The sequence below is a fragment of the Calonectris borealis genome, chromosome 3 (genome assembly GCF_964195595.1).
Source record: "Calonectris borealis chromosome 3, bCalBor7.hap1.2, whole genome shotgun sequence".
Classification (NCBI taxonomy): Eukaryota; Metazoa; Chordata; class Aves; order Procellariiformes; family Procellariidae; genus Calonectris; species Calonectris borealis.
In genome coordinates this window covers 122,494,871-122,512,806 of record NC_134314.1, presented here as the reverse complement: position 1 = coordinate 122,512,806, position 17,936 = coordinate 122,494,871, and the positions used below count along the sequence as shown (strand labels likewise).

The following is a 17,936-nucleotide window of genomic DNA, read 5'->3' as shown; positions in this document are numbered from 1 at the left end:
TGGCTTGCAAGCCAACTTGAAGCTTCTGGTCATTTGACCATTTGTTCTTCTAAGGAGGGGGAAAAAATCTTAGCAATCAATTGAAGGTTTCTTCTTGCACCCAAGGGAGGGTGTGTTTAACTTTGAGCATGAATTAATGCTTCCTGAGTTACTTGGAATGGTCTGAGGCAGGGTCAGGGTCGGTGCAGCTAAGTGTACCTCACTCAATATCCCACATTAAGCAATTTAAATCCTGTTTGGGATAAACAAGAGAAGAGGATGTCTAAAGTTCACTTTACTTTTGTGCAACCACAATAATGCTCAGGTCACATTGCTTTATATGTGTAGTAGTCTAAAATTTTAAAGATATATAACATGTATATATATGCATACTAGGTGCACCAGAAGCTGTAGTTTCTTTTTTAAAAAAAAAAAAAAGTGACTGTGCTTTGTTCTTGAACTGGTTTAAACTCTGATACTAGTGATTACCAGAATTGCAGGTAGTGAATGGGTGTCTCAATTCTGAAGTTTGCTTACTGCTGCTTGGTCTGAAAGCAAATTTTGAAATTTGCTTAGTGTTGCTTGAGCCCCTGTTAAGAGAGCATGATGGAAGATATCATTTCTCTAGGGCCATTGTTGTATGCAGGCAGTTGTGGGCTCCCTAGCTAAGTAGAAATGGAGTATCCACAAGATAGGAAGGGATGAACTTTACGTAGAGAGGTTTGAGGACTCTCTTGGCTAGAGCAGGTATTATTTCACATATTGAGATTGTTTTTCCGTGAAAACAATACCTTTTTTAAATTTTGTGTGTTTTCTTACCTCTTTTCTTCTTCATTCTTTCTTTCTTTAAGCTATGCAAAGGGATTTTATGTGAAGCTATGTTTTGAAAGAGAAACTAGGCCAGGGGCTGTATACATAGGGACCGGTGGTTGAGACAGTAGCAAAGGAATATTCCAGGTTTAGTTTGCTGCTCTCTGAAAGGCTTCTTGAGGATAAGTTAGGTGGGTTTGTCTCTGTCTTGGTGCTGGTCTGAAAAATAGTTCTAATTTTGTATTTCATGTGTTGGATGCTAAGTGCTTGAACAGTTATGAGGTTCACTAAAAGAAACCAACGCAGGTAGCTAAGTAATTCTCCTAATAAGAGTTTTCCTTGATTTTCTTAAAGCAGAGAATAGGGTTTGAAGAACAGCAGTAATGAAAAAAATGAGTAATAGATTTTAAAAAATTCTTCTCAGGTGTAGAGACCTGAGTTTTTCCTATAGTGCTGATCACTTTTAATTGATATTTTTATAGGACCAGCTTACACTGACCTATCATGGCATCCAACAAATTTGTCATTAAGGTAAGTAGAATGTCATAACTTTCATTTAAAAAAAAAAAAATCTGTAATACTGCTTAGAATGTGTGTACGTTGATTTTAAAATGATGAAGAGGTGCATCCTTCAGGCTTCTGGTCATAGTAGCATATTTTGTACCAGCTTTTCTCTCTCTTTGGAAGCAAACTTCTTGAATTGCTCCTTATCATGGCAGAGTGTGTCTGAGGTTAGCAGAAGATTCAAATTGTGTAACTAAAAGCAATTAGTTGTGTAGTTAGAATTAGAAACTGCATGAATTCTCATAAAACAGTATTTGCTACGTCAAATAAAATTTAGGATTGATTCTTCTCTTACTGTAATCTTGCAATATTATTTGTGTACTTCCCAGGTAATCTAAGAGTTCCTGGTTTAAGGCGTAGCAATGTTTTTAAACTCTTTATCACACTTGACTCTTTATTTGCGTCTTTTTTTTTTCCCCTTTTCCCATTTTCAGAGATTAGTTGTCTTGCATCCAGTAAAATGCCATTGCAGTTTATTTTGCAAACAGTCTCTGACTTTTGGTTATATATCTGAAGAGTAATGCTTTTCAAAACATTCTGTAATGGACATAGCACTTCATAATTCTTCTACTGTAACTATATCAGCTTATCAATAAATAAAACTAATTGTTCATTAAAAATTGTGAAACCTTCTCTTTTGGACCTTCTCTCCTGTTTCTGTGTTCCTATATGTCTGGGGTAATTTAGGTAACGCATACATTTCAAAGTGATGTTTTTCCAGGAATTTTCTTAACAGAAGAGGCTTTTTCCTCTGTGGATTAGCTTGGGGTTTTTGGAGGGCAGCTACAAAAATCTTCCTTGACTGATCAGCCTGTGGAAGCTGTTGAAGCTTGGTTTTGTGGGTAACCAACCTGTTCAACAAGCAGACCAAACACTTAATTTTTGTGTGCTATGTGTTCTTTTCCAAGGAAAACTGCTGTCATTTAGTAGGATGTTTGCTTTAATTTTTTTACTGTTTACATGATTGTAAACCTTAAATTGACAGTGTCATGTCTATACTGTTCACTGCTTCTGAATGGGTGTAGGAGTTAGGATAAATATCTTTGATTTTGAGCACATTTTAGCTGATACTCTATGTGCCATTGATGTGGGTAACAACAGGAGCTGAGGCTGAATGCATTGTTTTTCTCAGCTGAGAACTCTTGATATTATCAATATAATATAAATGTAAGTGCCCAAGAAAACAGGTGGTGTGAGTTGAAATAACTTCACTAGATAAAAAGCCTTAAGATATTTGATTACTGACCGGTATTATTACAGCTTGCTGATTCAGCATAGACACTTTACTGGTATTCAGCATGCACCCTGGCAATCACTGACATCACCTACTAATATGGTTTAACGTCACCAACTACCTGAGCAAATGGATAGGTTCTCATTGAGCTTGTGTTTGTGGGTAAGCAATATCACAGATACAACTTCTGAGAGTGCCAATGAGATACAACTTTATTTTCTTTCTGATGGTATTTGAGAAGTGAGGATAAGTTTTTGCATGGAATGCTGAAAATTAACTTTGCCTTGACTAAAATGTATCAAATATATAATGTAAATGTGTGAAAAGCTGATTGGAATTCACTTTGTGCACAGACGCGTAACATTTTACTTGTTAGATCCGGGTTTTTGGGTGTGAATTTTTGCTTCTTTACATTAACTGGATTTGTATTTAATGTGAATACCCTCTTTTTAAAGACTGTTCAACTTTCACATAGATTTTTCAAGGAAGATCCCTCTGCAGAAGATTCTGCATTAAAAGGCAGAAAATACTCTCACTCCTCTCTGCAGGGGGAGTATAGAAAATACTATGTTCTTACTTTTAGGTTCCTCATGTTTGAAATTGATGGGGGTATTTTACCAAGTCTGAAAATGAAATGCACGCCTCGTCTTCTACATTCTCTACATTTAAGTTTTTAGATTTTGTAAGCATGTGTATGTTAATCTTTTTGGTAAGGGAGTGAACAGTACAGCTTATCAGTCTTTCAAGTCTTAGCTGACTGGAACGTAATTAAGAGGAAAACACCTATAATATGTTTAATGGCTTTGCTTCTTAACAGCACGTATTTTATATGAGAATCTCTGTACCGCCAATGTAATGGTCAGTTATTTTCAGTAGAGGGAGTAGTTGGCCTATTTTTGAAAGGCGATCCTAAGCTTGGTTTTATGGGCAATTAAGAGCGATTGAAATAAAATAATTGATGCAGTAAAATAGCTTTAAACCTTAATACAAAAACTACAGTTAGGTCCTAAACACACTTTTTTTCGCTTGCCAAGTGGCTGGATGCCATAATGTTGTGATGTGCAATAGATAATATTTTATGCAAGTTAATTTGATCAGCAATTTTCAATTTTAGGAAATATTGATACTTCATAAAGTGCTGCATGGTAAAATACCCCCAAATCTGGAAAATAAGACATATGAATTTAATTAAGCTTTCTCTGTATGTTGCTAAAATATTTTACTGCTGTTCTGAGAAATAAATCTTAACTTTAATTGGTGAGGCTTAAAGCAAAATCATAAACTCTATATGGATTTGAAAAATAATATCACTAGGGCCTTGTTGAAAACTTTGGACAAACTAGAAAGAATTGCTCTTCCAGAATTGTGTAAATTGACTTTATTCATGCCAAACTGCAAAACTAAATATAGTAATTTTTATGGCTGTAATAGAAAAATTTCATTTACTGTTTTCTGCAATTCGTTCGTTTGCCAAACACTGAAGACTTTAAGTTGTTACTACATTTCAATAGCTCAACTCAAAGGGAAGCTTTTTTTACTTTGCCATTTCCTACTTTGAGAAATTAAGAGCTCTGTTCTGTCTCAGATTTGTAGGCCTTTGCTAGCACATATCTTAGATTAAGATAATTATAGTTTCAGTGTTCCCTCTGCTCATCCAGCACACTCTGCAATCGATTTTTCAGCACTGTTCCTTTTTATCAGTTTAAATTACTGCATGCTGGAAGTGTATATGAAACGTTTTGGTCCTCCCAACTTCAAACTTTTTGCTTGCTTTCAATTGCAAGTTCCTTTGAAGCAGTGAGCATATTTTTCTGTTTTATATTGGGAACAAAGATGGAAGTACTGGATATGATTGGACAGAAAAATGAAAGTATGACTGTAATGTGGTCAATTTTCCCATTCATTTTGCTTGTGTGTGTATCCTTTACTTTTTTTATGTTGATGTATCTTAATGTAATCAGTAAGATACTGATTTATAACCAAAGGCATCTTAACATCTGTGTTTGCATATCTTAGAAATGCTCCATGAAAGAAAGTGTGTATAGAAAGAATGTTGATTATAGGCCCTAACAGGGGCCGTAGGTGGAAGGAAATGGAAAGATACCTTGCTGACAGACAATATGCTTATATGTACTTACAGCGCTGTACGGGTCATTTTACGGTCTGCTCACAGACCTGTAGAAGGTATTATTGTCTTTGGTCTGGAATAAGAAAAAGAGCAGTTTATTTTGAAGGGGCCTTTTTTGGTATTTCCATGCGTGTTTAAATATGTTAATAGATTTCTAATGCTAAAGCTTCACCAGATCTCTGGCCTTTCCAGTGCTTTCTTTTTTTTTTAGCTACCAGTTGAAATGTAATACAGTGATAGTATGTCGACAGAGATTTCTGTATCAGATATGTCTGTTTGGATGATTGTTAGGTGATGTCTAAGTGGGCAAGACAGATTAAAGTTCACATTTCTGCAAAGTGTGTCCATTGAATTAGCTAATCAATATTTCTGTAAATATTTTGCTCTGTGACAAAGTGGTGTGTTTGCTTCTTCTTGCAAGTTGGAGAGAAAAAAGCTAGGGAGATGAGTAGGTATTCTTATCTAATTTTTTATTTTTTCTCTGATTCCATATAATAAGTAATGGAGGATAGTAAATGCATTTTACTGCTATATTAAGTCCATAGATAGATGAATGCAGTGCTCTCAAGTGGAGAATGAGAATGAAGAATACTGTTTGTGTTTAAAATAATTTTTTTGTATGTTGTGACTGCTCAGTTACTAGACTGATATTACAGATGCTTTTTTTACATACATAGTTTTGAACTGTTTAGCATACTGATTTCTAGTTTGAGCGCTAGGGTTTTTTGGAATGCTTAGTTAAAAAAAACTAATAAATATGCTATTTTCTGTTGCCCATTTCTTTTTTCGCATTGCAAAACTAAGACATTTGTATGTGAAATTCCTGTAGTTGGAGTACTTACGAACGTTTCATTAGAAATATGCTAAGATTAAGTTTTCTACAATCAGATAGAATTTGTAAAAGTTCTCCAAACTGATTAAAGGTTGTTGAATTTTATGTGTACTGGATGTTCTTATACTTGCTTTTTGGGTCTTTAAAAATTAAGAAATAGCTATCTTAACGATTTAATGGTGGTTTTCTAGGGATGGTGTTCTAAAGCAACATTGCTCACAACAACTATAAATATAGGTAGTTGGAATTTTTATTAACAAGTAGCATCATACACTTCACTCAGCTGTGATGTTCATTTCTATACGAATGGATAAAATATGATATTGTTGAAAAGGGCTTAAATATGTTAAGAAGATAACAAGCGACCTGGCGGAAAAATACGATTTTTAATGGGAAGGAGAAAACAATAATAATGGATGGAGGGACATCTATTTCGTTCTCTTTCTTAACTCTGCATTTAATTCCCAATTTCATGCGACCAGATATGGAATGACTAAAGTGATGAGTAAATAAGTTCCAGAAGAAAGAAAAGAGGAAGTTGGGCAGTAGAGGGGGGAGGAAAATTAAGTGTACGGTCTAATTCTAAACCTCCTGGAGTCAATGGAAGTTTCCTCACTGACCTCAGAGGATTAATTTTCAAGCCTAGGGAAATGATGAGTGGATGAAGAGCTGAGAGATTAAAGTGTTAGCAGAAGGAGAAAGGAGTAGGAAGCCAGAGGGATAAACATCAATAGTGGAAACACTGCTTTCATGGGGATCACTTCAAATAAGGAATAAAAGAATGGTTCAACTTGCATTACTTTTTTTTGGTAGTTCAAATAACTTCATCTGATTAGTTTCAAAAGTTCCAGTTGTGGCAGAAAATGAGGCTTTTGCTAATTGTGAACACTCTACTACTGTGGCAGTGGTATGGGATTCTAAATATACACCATACCAAGTGATACTAATTTTTTTCTCAGACGTAATTAATTCAAAGGTGTAATCTCCATGATAATGGCCATGTGCGTTATTTCTGACCAGCACTACCATATTTGACACCTCCACTGTTCTGCTTTTTGAAGATCTTGGCGGTACTGCCTGCTTGACCCCTGAGTCCAGCAGTGAAGGAAGAAGGGATGGGAAACTTAGAAGCAGACTTCAATCTCGCTGAGTCCAGCAAAACATCAGGGCTTAGTAGAGATGCTGCATGGGGTCACTGAATGTCTTTAGGTCCTGGGAGAGGCTTCAGCTTGCACTGTAGGTGAAATTCTTCAATTCTTTGCAGTGAGTTCAGATGGAGGTTAGTAGGCTGGGAGGTAAAGAGATCCATGTTTCATACAGTACCTAGTAATGTCATGTACAAATAGTTTAATGATGCAGTGATGCAGTTTTTGCTCTTGATGTTAATATTATGAAAATTTAATATAAAAATTTTTGTATTGTTTTGTGTGGCCTCTCCCCACCTTGGACAATGTAGATGGATTCTCATATGTGGAAGTTATCTGAGTATTTGATATATGCGTGTGTTCTGACTGGACTATGGAGTAAAAGGGAGAAGAGAGACTGACGACACATTTTTATTCTTTCCTTATGTTTCATCCATGTGGTTCACAACTTCCTTAAAAGGAGCCTATTTTTAAAAGCAAAATTATTGCTTGGTTTCAGTTCTCAAATAAAAGCTTCGTTTCTGAACATTTTGTGTTCACTGCAGCACTTCTTCAGCCATGACTTTGCAGTATTTTTCTTGACTCAATAGCCAAACTTTTCCTTAAGTAATGGTACCACAGGACATGGCACCCTATTTCAGTATTCTGCTGCAGTCATTGCTAAGCATGAGCACTGATGACGCTCAACTATTGTGAAAACCTTATAAACTGCTGATAAAATGATGACTCATGGTCACCTGATGAAAACAGATTCATTACCATGACTCCAGAAACTTTAGATCCCGTGTAAGTGTTTCACTTCCTACACTAGTTCTTCTTAAAGGGATGATGATGCAGTTATTTTCTAACAGTTGACAGCTGCTCAATTAAGCTGTGACAATGTGGTTGGCAAAACCTATAAATTCCAGACTTTTTTAATAATAGTTTAAGGAACTAAAATCTGTATGAGCTGTGAAGAAGTCACCAACATTATTCGCAGTGTTACTTGGAGTGTTTTCTAATCAAATTACACATTTTATATTTCATTTACCACTACTGAATTAAGTTCTTTTCATAGTGGATCTGACCCAAACCTCACTGAAGTCAATGGGCTTTGGATCAGAGCCTGTAGGAGTATATTGGTAGCACACTGTAGCTTAACTACGGACATACTAATTTATTTCATAAACAGCCTTCCTCAGTTTAGTTTATCTGTCTTTTTTAAATGCAGACTGTTTGTCTATAATGTCAATGTCTAAAGAAGTTAGGTTGGAAAAATATTGAAAAGCAATACAGCCAAATAATAAAATACTGAAAAATGATACAGCCAAATAATAAAATATAAATCAGTTTTAATTCCAATATGGAAAGAGTAAAATGAAAACCCCTGTGTTGCTGACTTGTGATTACCCAGGGACTGTGAAAAGATGGATAAAGTGAGAATAGAACTGTGAAAAAACATTACATTAGACTTTGGGTGTGTATGATTCTATGTTATAAAGCAGAAAAAGGTTCTCAACAAATAATTGAATGTAGGGTAGTGTGGGATGGTTCATTCACCCTTAAATGATCAGGAGTTCGACTGGAGATTTTTGTCTTAGACTAGTTTCCCTCTTTTGACTGGAAATATCTCTAACTTGAAATGCTATGAGACACCATGCTTAAGAAAATCGGAATATTAAGTGATTTCAAATGTGTATGATTGAAACTTTTGCTAGAGTGGATAATGTTGGTGTGTGTATGGGACCAATATAAAAATAATATTTTCTCTTTCTTTTTAAACAGATGTTGTAAGTAAAATTCACGCTTTAAAATTTAACATGCAGACTCCTACAATTTTTTTAGTTATATCTCCATTTCTGTTTGTTTTTTCCATTTATTTTCCAGCTGACTTATTTGAAACTTAGATGGTGAACATTATGTATTTATTCTGTGCTAAAAACTGGGACACATCTAGTTTGAAAAAGAATGGTCTGATCAGAATTGAATATTAACTTCAGATAATAAGAAAAAAAAGGTAGAAACAAGATAAATTTCTTAGATGCTATAATATCAGTCATACAAACTGTGTCAACAAATTACATATGGGAAAGTCATGGCTTGTTTGTGTGTTGTTGGGTTTTTTTCCCCCTGAATTCCTCTCCACCATTTTCATTACCACAAGCAGTGTGGTAACGAAGAAACAAAAAGTTGCAGATTTAATAAAGAAATTTGGTATAATGTCCGAAACATTTGAAAAACAAGCTACAGTATGGAGTGAAGTGGTACCTTAATTGGCAAAAAAGAACTCTTACTACAGAAGGCAAGTTCTGTAGAGTTTGTCCGTATTGTAGCCCTTCTGCTGTTATGTATTGTTCTATCCTTCTGATTTTTAACAGAATCAGTCTTCGTGTGATATTGCTTGGTCAAATGAGCAGAGAGAATAAACACCTTTATAGAATGAATAAAAATCAGATTAGCTGTATAGGTTCATTTAGTCATACAAAGAAATGGTAAACAAAGATAGGTCTTGCCAAGCCATGGTGTCTGTACCTTTGCATATTAACCTAACCTATTTTTCATTTCCCTGCTTCATAGAATGCAGTATTTTTAATGAGGCCTACACAAAAGACAACTCTGCCTTCTTGCTACAAAACAGTATTTGTAGCTGAGAGATTTTCACTTGGGAAAGTGGGAAAGGAAGAGTTTGTGGTCTAGATCATGTGCAGATGGTTTTGAACCAAAATGTTAACTTCAGTGATTTGAGTGCTTCAGGATGATCTTTTCCTGTTGGCTCTGTACACTTTGCTAGGGAAGTGTGGTCCATTTATGAAGCCTTAAGACCAAGTGTCATCCTTCTTGGTTTTGTACTTTCTTGTCTTGTAACTTCTTTCACTGAGGCTTCTTTGCTATTTCTGCTCTCTGTGTATTTTACAGACAGATCCTCTTGCATGAAAATCTGAATTTACAAGCTTCAGCAAAACAAAGATTTTATTCCTCTTTCTATGTCACTTGCCATGTACATATTAAATAGCATTCAAGTGGAGAATCGCTATAAAGATGTTGCATCAAATGCACATTGAAGAGTAGTTAGTTGTTAGTCTTGAGGGAGAGTGAGGAAAAGAACAGAGGTAAAGAAGAATGACACAATATCACTGTTTTCCATGCAACAAAATGTGACACAGCCACAGAACATTTTCTCAGCATTTTCATATTGTTGGTGACTCTATCCTCATTTTGCTCTAAAAACCTGTGCAATAACTAAACTAAGCTCTGTCCCATGTGCAAGGTTCACTTTGCCTGGCCCTGCTTAGTTTCCAGGAAGTAGTAAGGTGCCTGGCATATCTGACACCGCTCAGCTGGTGAAACACTAGTTTATATAAGATACAGTGAAATACAGCCTTTCAAGTTCAAGCCAATATTCTCCTATTTTAAACTCAGAGGGTCGTCTTTGTTCATTGAATATACCAGTGATTTAATAGCACTCATAATTAACCAAATATACATGGTTGTGGTTTATCCTGCTTTGTATCATACAGATAAAGGCTGATAGAGGAGAAGTGTAAAGCTCTGAACATAAAATATTTGCTGAACTAAAAAGTGGGGAAAGAGCTAAGTCTTGGGCCATTAAAGAGGATCTGTTCAATGCCAAGATCCTAGGATTTGACAGTTGGTAGGGTCATGCAGTGTATAACTTTCCCTTCTTTATTTTGACATTCCTATAGTATAAAAATAGGAAGGAGAGTAATATAAGTAGCACTACCATAGTGCGTTGACTTGCCATAATAAGATAATCTTTAGTAGTGGAAAACAAGTTATTAAAGAGTTATTCCCTTTGTAGTATTGTCTGTAAGTCTCTGGTTCTTATTTTGCTGCATTTTAAACTGTCATGTAGTCGCAATCCACGTCCCAGCGAATTTGCAAGCAATTTAGATGATAGGAGTAAGTCTGACACATCAGAAGTTGAAAATGAAGCCCACAATTTAAAAAAGCAATCAAACAAAAACATATTTTCGCCTCAAACAAGTGCTGAGTACTGAGTGTTTGTAGTATAATGTGAAATAGACTGAATAGCAGTGACTGGTGATTAAATCATCATTGGCTGGTGTGGGCATCCCTGGAGAGAAACCTTACAGGAGGATTTGGAATAAAAGAGCAACATTGGTTTATAGATTTCTTCACAAAATTGTTAGAATTTGTCAGTTTTAAATTTTTATATGTCAATTTATACATTTTTCAGAAAATTGAATTGAGTATTTTATTTTGCTTTTATTTTTTGGTGAAAATGGAGGGTGGTGTTTAGAGATGACCTTAAAAGACTTCAAAAAAACGTTAAGGAAAATGTTTCTTTGCCTATATCCCTTCTTCACCCTGATAATTGGCAGAAATTGTGCTTTTATTTGCAGAATATTTAGAGGATACAAGTAGCGGTACTTGCTGATTATGAACTGAAGAGAGATTTAATTACAGATGCCCAGCATATTCTACATCGTTCAGAAAACTCTCCACTAATTTGAAGCCATTTTCTGTAGGGCTATTAGAGATGGTTCATAAGTCGTCGTTGTTGTTTTATAGAGGTGTACTTTATTATGCATGTAGGAACTGTTGGGATTTAATCTAGTTTTGTAATTCCTATTTGAACTATGATACAAATTTTGGGAGGGAAAAATCCAATTATGAAGAATACAATAAGAAATGTTGTAAGTTCAGCAGTGAAAGGATACTCAGGTATCGTAAGCGCCTACCTTTTTGTTAGAGTATCTTTTGCAAGCATCAAGAAATCTTATAGTATTTCAAACTGTACATCTAGAAAATCACTGAAAGCTCTGTTGTTGGTAGCCAGCGTTGTGACAGGGTGAGGTAACTGTTATTCACATACCATTATGAGACAGCATTTCTACTCCAAGCAGAGAAAATGAAGGTGGCAAAATACAATTACCAGATTTCTAAGTTGGGCAGGCCATTGGATCTGTAACAAAATGTTATGGGTACCACTGATGATCAGAGACTGTTAAAACTTAATAGAAAGTTTGATCTTCACAGTGGACTACAAATTCAAAACTAGTTTAGAAGGAGAAAATACTTCTGGAATACCAGCAGCATTACTCATCATGTGCCTTGGAAAACCACGTGTAAGCAGAGCCTCGCTTCACATTCTATTGATCTGCCAATTTGGTATTCCTCCATTACACGGAGATATCAGGAATAATAGATTGTCAAACACTTCAGCTTTTTTTATTAAGAAGCAAAAAGTGGAGAACTTCAGTATCACCATTAACTCTCATTAGCTGTGGGCTCTGTTATATGGAGCTTTTTGAAATGATGCCTGAATAGTAATACAGAGCTGTGCTTACTCTTCAGAGAGTACAGGTGTTCCTGAAATAACTTCAGCTTGTATCCTCCTCCTGAGTATTTCTATTTCCTGTAAGAAGTGGTTGTGCCCTTAACACCAGACTTTATCTACATAGATACTAGTGACTTTAAATTGATGCAAATGGTAGTTTCAGAATAGGCAACATAATGGTATTTAAGAGGGTAAGCTTATTCACCATGAGCATCTTCTTTAGTCAAAATCTGTGCTGTAGATGACTATCATCATATTAGTACTTGATTTTGAAATACTACTACTTTGGATTGCCACACAGATTTAGTGGTTAGACCTTGATCAGCAAGTAGCATGCTCATTTCTCTAATTTGACCATCTGTCAATTAGTTCAGTGATCCTCAAGATGTTTAGATTAGTTCCCTTGTCTTTTCAGTAATAGTTTTGATCTCTTCAAAAAGTCAGTATGCTACATGTTTAAATGTTAAAGTAGTAAGACATTTGTCCAAATTTATTAAAATATAATGTAGTTTAAATGCGATGCTATCTATTATCTTATTAGTGTGGTGAAAAACAGCAATTTTTTTTTTTAATGGTAGTTTTGTTGTGGGCTGCGTAATGGAGGTTCCCATGTATTTAAGGTGAGGATTCCAGGCTTTTCCACAAAGCGAAAAGACTGAAATTTCTGTTCTGTGAGAGCTCATTCTCAGCAGCGAAGATCTCCCTTGCTTTTACTTTCATGTTTATGGCAGCACCTTATAGATACTTACAAATCAGATAGAACTAGAGAAAGAAAGTAAAATGAAAAGTGGTAGGGTTGTGGAGCAAGGCTGTGGAAGGTCAGTGTCCTACGGGGGAGCAACATTGGGATAAGTATAACCGTTGTTGAATAGCAGGGGTGTATGTTTAACTTTTAAAATTGCAGATAAACTGCACATTATGAGCATGAAAATGCAATAACATACCATTAATATTCTAAGGAACAGCTTGCACATGAGCAGGTAATGGGATTGTGATGATTATGCTGCTACCTAAATGGAAAGAAAATCTGTCACTGAACGCTTGTGTATTCTGGAGTTTCCCTCCGTGACTTCCATCGGAAGCTTCTGCAATCTGGCATTATACAAAATAAACTCTCAGGCCTTTCTTTGTTGTTTGCAGCTGTTTTCAACCAATCCATTAACGTGTCTCCACTAGAGCAAAAGCTGCATGTTTTACGAATAATTCCACACTGAAGAAATGCATAGCATAAAGCTTTATTTAGCCAAAAAAAAAAAAATTGAATTAAACTCTCTGTTAAAGAGTCCAGTCGTGGTGGGATACAATTCTTGTATTCCTCCTTTGATGGAAGATGAAGTTTGGTCTAGCTGGCCAATGGTATAAAAGCTGCAGGCACTAGAAGTAAGGTGGTGGTCATGTTAGTGATGGTGGAAGCAGCTTTTGGGCTGCAGGTACGATGGATGGTGACCTCCACCTGGGCCGGCCGCTACCGGGTGGACAGGGGAGGCTTCAGCACCAGGCCCGGCTCGGACAGCAGCTCTCCCAGCTGCGTGGCTGCCCCGCCCCGCGGCCCTTCTGCGGAAGGGCGGGCTCCTCAGTGGTGGGAAGGCCTGCGCTCTAGGCTTCGTCCAACTTTCAGCCTGACTGGCAGCTATAGACATGGGAACTGAGTAATGCTGCTTGGTTTCTTCCTGCCCGGTATAGTTTAGCTAACTAGTCCCCCTCTTCAAAGACAGAAAAATGGAAACCGGTGTTAGTTCGTTTCAGCTCTGCCTAGTTACAGAGCCATACTGCATCCTTTGAGGAAGCTCAGAAGAACCCTTTTCAAGGGTCATTTACTGTTTGTTTTTATAGTGAATTACCCTTTATACATATTTCTTTTCTAATGACTTCTTGATCATTTCTCTAATTTGGGAAGTATACTTTTAGAGATTTTTGGTGACATGTTTATTTTTCTTAAATGCTTATAGAATAGAAACACAACCTCATGAAGCATGTGTGTCCGAAATGGAATTAGAATGGTCCCACAGTGTTAATTCTGTTCATCCATTATATCTCTGAATTTTTCTCTTCTAACTTTAATCCTGTAATTTTAGAGAAAAAACTATTTTGAAGAACCTTGCTTTCCATGCACACATTAAAAATATCGACAGGGTATATATATGGAAAACTTAAAAGGAAATTTTTTCTTCCCCCTTCACCTTCCCATGTATGCAAATGAACATTAGGGGGAAAAAAAAAAAAGGGAAATAGAGCCAGAAATCTGTCTCTGACCTTTTTACACTCACATTCTTGATAACAACCTCGTACTTTCAGGCTGTCTTTTTTTCAATGAGATCTTAGAAATTTCAGCCATAGGTAGTAGGACTCACAGATAGATGCAGGAAAGATGATGGCCTCTGCTTTTTATCGCTGGCTGTGGGAGGAATCATAGAGTAGAATCATAGAACACTTTGGGTTGGAAGGGACCTTTAAAGGTCATCTAGTCCAACCCCCCTGCTGTGGGCAGGGACATCTTCAACTAGATCAGGTTGTTCAGAGCCCCGTCCAGCCTGACCTCGAATGTTTCCAGGGATGGGGCATCTACCACCTCTCTGGGCAACCTGTGCTAGTGTTTCACCACCCTCATTGTAAAAAATTTCTTCCTTATATCTAGTCTAAATCTACCCTCTTTTAGTTTAAAACCATTCCACCTTGTTCTGTCGCAACAGGCCCTGCTAAAAAGTTGTCCCCATTTTTCTCATAAGCCCCCTTTAAAGTACTGAAAGACTGCAATAAGGTCTCCCTGGAGCCTTCTCTTCTCCAGGCTGAATAACCCCAGCTCTCTCTCTCAGCCTTTCTTCATAGGAGAGGCGTTCCATCCCCCTGATCATTTTCATGGCCCCATCTCTGGACCCACTCCAACAGGTCCACGTCTGTCTTGTGCTGAGGGCTCCAGAGCTGGGCGCAGTGCTCCAGGTGGGGTCTCACCAGAGCAGAGGGGCAAAGAGCAGAGTAGACAGGAAATCTCAATTAGTGTGAAAAATATTGAGAATTCTTGTACTGAGTGATTGAAGAAAATATTTTTGATTTAGGCATGCTTGCCTTTTAAAATTGTATGTTTTATTGCTAGGCATAGAATGGGATGATGGAACAGTTTGATATGCTTATATCTAAGTGTGTGAATGGTAAAGCTACTAATTGATCTCCCTGTGTTGCAGATAGCTTGCATCTTCTTTTCCCTAATGGTTTCACAGTGCTCTCCTCAGTAAACGATAAGAGCAGTAGGGCTCTTCCCCCCCCCCCCCAAATAGAAAACTAAGTTAATGATAGTTGCAGAAGACTTTCCAGTGATTTCTAAGTAAATTAGCAACAGCAATTTACAGCAAGAATTTGCTGTACGTTTTTTGCAGCAAAAATTTGCTGTAAATCAGCAAATTAGAGATTTGAGACATTCATGTACTACAGCTGTGGTATAGTAGTTACAGCTGTAATAAAAATTAGAATAATTTAACACCTCTTACGTGCTAAGAGAATACGAGTGAAGTTACCATAGTTTCAGAATGTCTTGGTTTTTAATGATGATGATGATCGTTATTTTTAATGTCTTGATTTTTTTTTTCCCAAATTCTTTTCCTTTCTAAACGATGTAAAGGGAAGAAAAATTAACTTTTGTGAAATGTGAGTCTTCTGTTTGCTTTTAGAAAAGCTTTGTTTCTATTTATTTATTAATTACTTTTATAAAAGGGGGTAAAGATGTAGGTATATGTATGCTGTAATGCTCATTTTAAGAAACTTAAATCTTGTCACTTTTAATATTGGCAGTCTGGCATTCATTGTAAGTATAATAGGTTATTTCATGCTGCTTCTCTTTATATTCATGGTTATGATACTGAAATGTTAAGACCACACACAGACAACAAGGTCTCTAGCCACTTACGCATGTAAACAGTCTGGCTTTTTACAAAGTGGAAAAATATTTCTTGTGCAGTATTTTAACATGATCAGCATGTTAAGGCTCAATCTGCAACTGTGTCAACATTTCTTTGGCTGTAACCATTAATTCTGTAGCCTCTTGATAATATGTAAAATGTGAAACTGGTTTGTTTACTACTGGGATTTGTCAGCAATTACTGTCTGCATTTAGCTTGGTACTTTCAAATAGATAATAGATCAAAGAATTATTTTGCATCATCACTCTGATTTTAGTAAAACAAAGGATTTTTTTTTTCCACAGCTGGCTTTGGGCTCTTTAAAGGGACATTGGAGCAATAAATTTCATAAATATTGTTCTTATACCTGTTTGATGTTAGTAGGCACGGGTACAATATGTTAAATAAGTTTCTGTAACTACTGTTTGACATGAATTTAGCTTCAGAGACAGGAACGTACATCTCTTTCAGGCCTCGGTTATCGTGAGACCTGGCATGACTTCAACATAGCTAGGATTTTTATTTTGTGTTTTTTTTTTTTTTTTTGTAATTAATGCATGTTTTCAGCATTCTGAATACCATTAGGAACTGTAAGTGCAGTGGTCATGTGCAATATTATCTAAGTGCCATATCATCTTCATCACAAAGAATTGTGAAGACTACAAGTTCTGATAGACTGTTCTTCATTTGTTTATAGTATGGACTTAGTAAGAGTAAGATGGCATAGAAGCATTTTTATGGACATATATCTAGTCAAATAATAAATATGTGTTTTTATATAGTGTCTTTTATCTCTGTTCTCAAAGTCTTTATTAATATATTTATGAATTTAGTTTCAGTGTATCTTTGAGGTTTTACAGGTAACAAAAAAACGCAAACAAACCCCAAAACTTACTAGACATATCTCCAGAATTTTGGTAAGGATTTTTTTGTTTACTTAGAAGTAGGCTGTATAATCACTAACTAAAACTTGCCACTGCTCCTGAGAAGGTTGCCATTAATTAATTCTGTGATCTCAGGGGCACTATGTTAAAATTTTTCACCTGAGCTTTTCTTAAAAGTTTGTACAAATCTAAAGTATTTGTTTTCCTAGGAGTATTTTATTTAAGAGATAAAAATAACAGCATAGTATAAAATGCACACCGATCCATAAGACTGCCACTTTAAAAATCTCAAAATACAGAGGGAATTGTAATATGGATGAGCTAAGTTATTGGGAAGGAAATTCAGTTTTAGGAGTAGTGAGCTGATAGAATAAGCTATTCTATGAAACTCTTAAAGGCAAACCTGTATTGTTAAAGTCACTATTATAAAGTATTTAATAAATGTGTCACTCTTACTATAGGACGTTAGTAAAGCTTTCAGTTTGTAGGTCACTATCTTTTCATTTTTAAGACAAATGCTCTTTGCGGCTTAAATTCTGTTACCATTACTGAATACCACTCAGACCAGATGTTTTGTAAGTGCTAAAATTTGAATGAATATTTTGCCCAGTAAAAACCAAACATACCATTCTCCCAACAGCATAGGAACAACAACAATCAATGTGTTTCATCATTCCTGTTCAGCTGCCTGGTCCAGCTTCATTTCCTTTGATGGAAAAATGATAAATATAAATTACAAAGTGAGGCAGCAAATGATCTTTATCTGTTAGTTAAAACTAAATTCTTGATACCAGTTTTGTTTTCCACGATTTTAAACATTTAACTTAAATTGTGAATTTTGTGCAAAGAATTTGTTTAGTACACTAATTGAACAGAATATTTTTTCCAGAACCAGTAGATCATCTTCTAGCTGCATGTTATGGCATAGTAAAGGAGCTTCCTTAAAACTGTTTGTAACCATTTTGGGTTTTTTTTTGCCCCTATATTAATGTATATATTAATACATATATTAAAAAAGAAGTTAATTTTTTACTTGTTTTTACCCTGGGAATGGTAAATTTTGGACTTAGCAGCTATGTATTGTAGTATTTTGAATGGTAACAAATCACAGGCTTTAAGAAGTGACAGTAATTGTAAGTTGAGTTTTGTGATGAGTCCTTTGCCATTG

At 35.9% G+C, this 17,936-nt stretch overlaps 1 protein-coding gene across 1 annotated transcript in view; it reads left to right on the top strand.

The window, feature by feature from the left end:
• SLX4IP (SLX4 interacting protein) overlaps nucleotides 1-17,936 on the top strand; it is an 81,597-nt gene that overhangs the window by 5,143 nt on the left and 58,518 nt on the right. Inside the window, exon 3 of the mRNA XM_075147719.1 lies at nucleotides 1,272-1,320. Coding sequence (XP_075003820.1) covers nucleotides 1,294-1,320 — 27 coding nt within the window. The 5' untranslated portion in view covers nucleotides 1,272-1,293. The remainder of the gene's footprint in view (nucleotides 1-1,271; nucleotides 1,321-17,936) is intronic.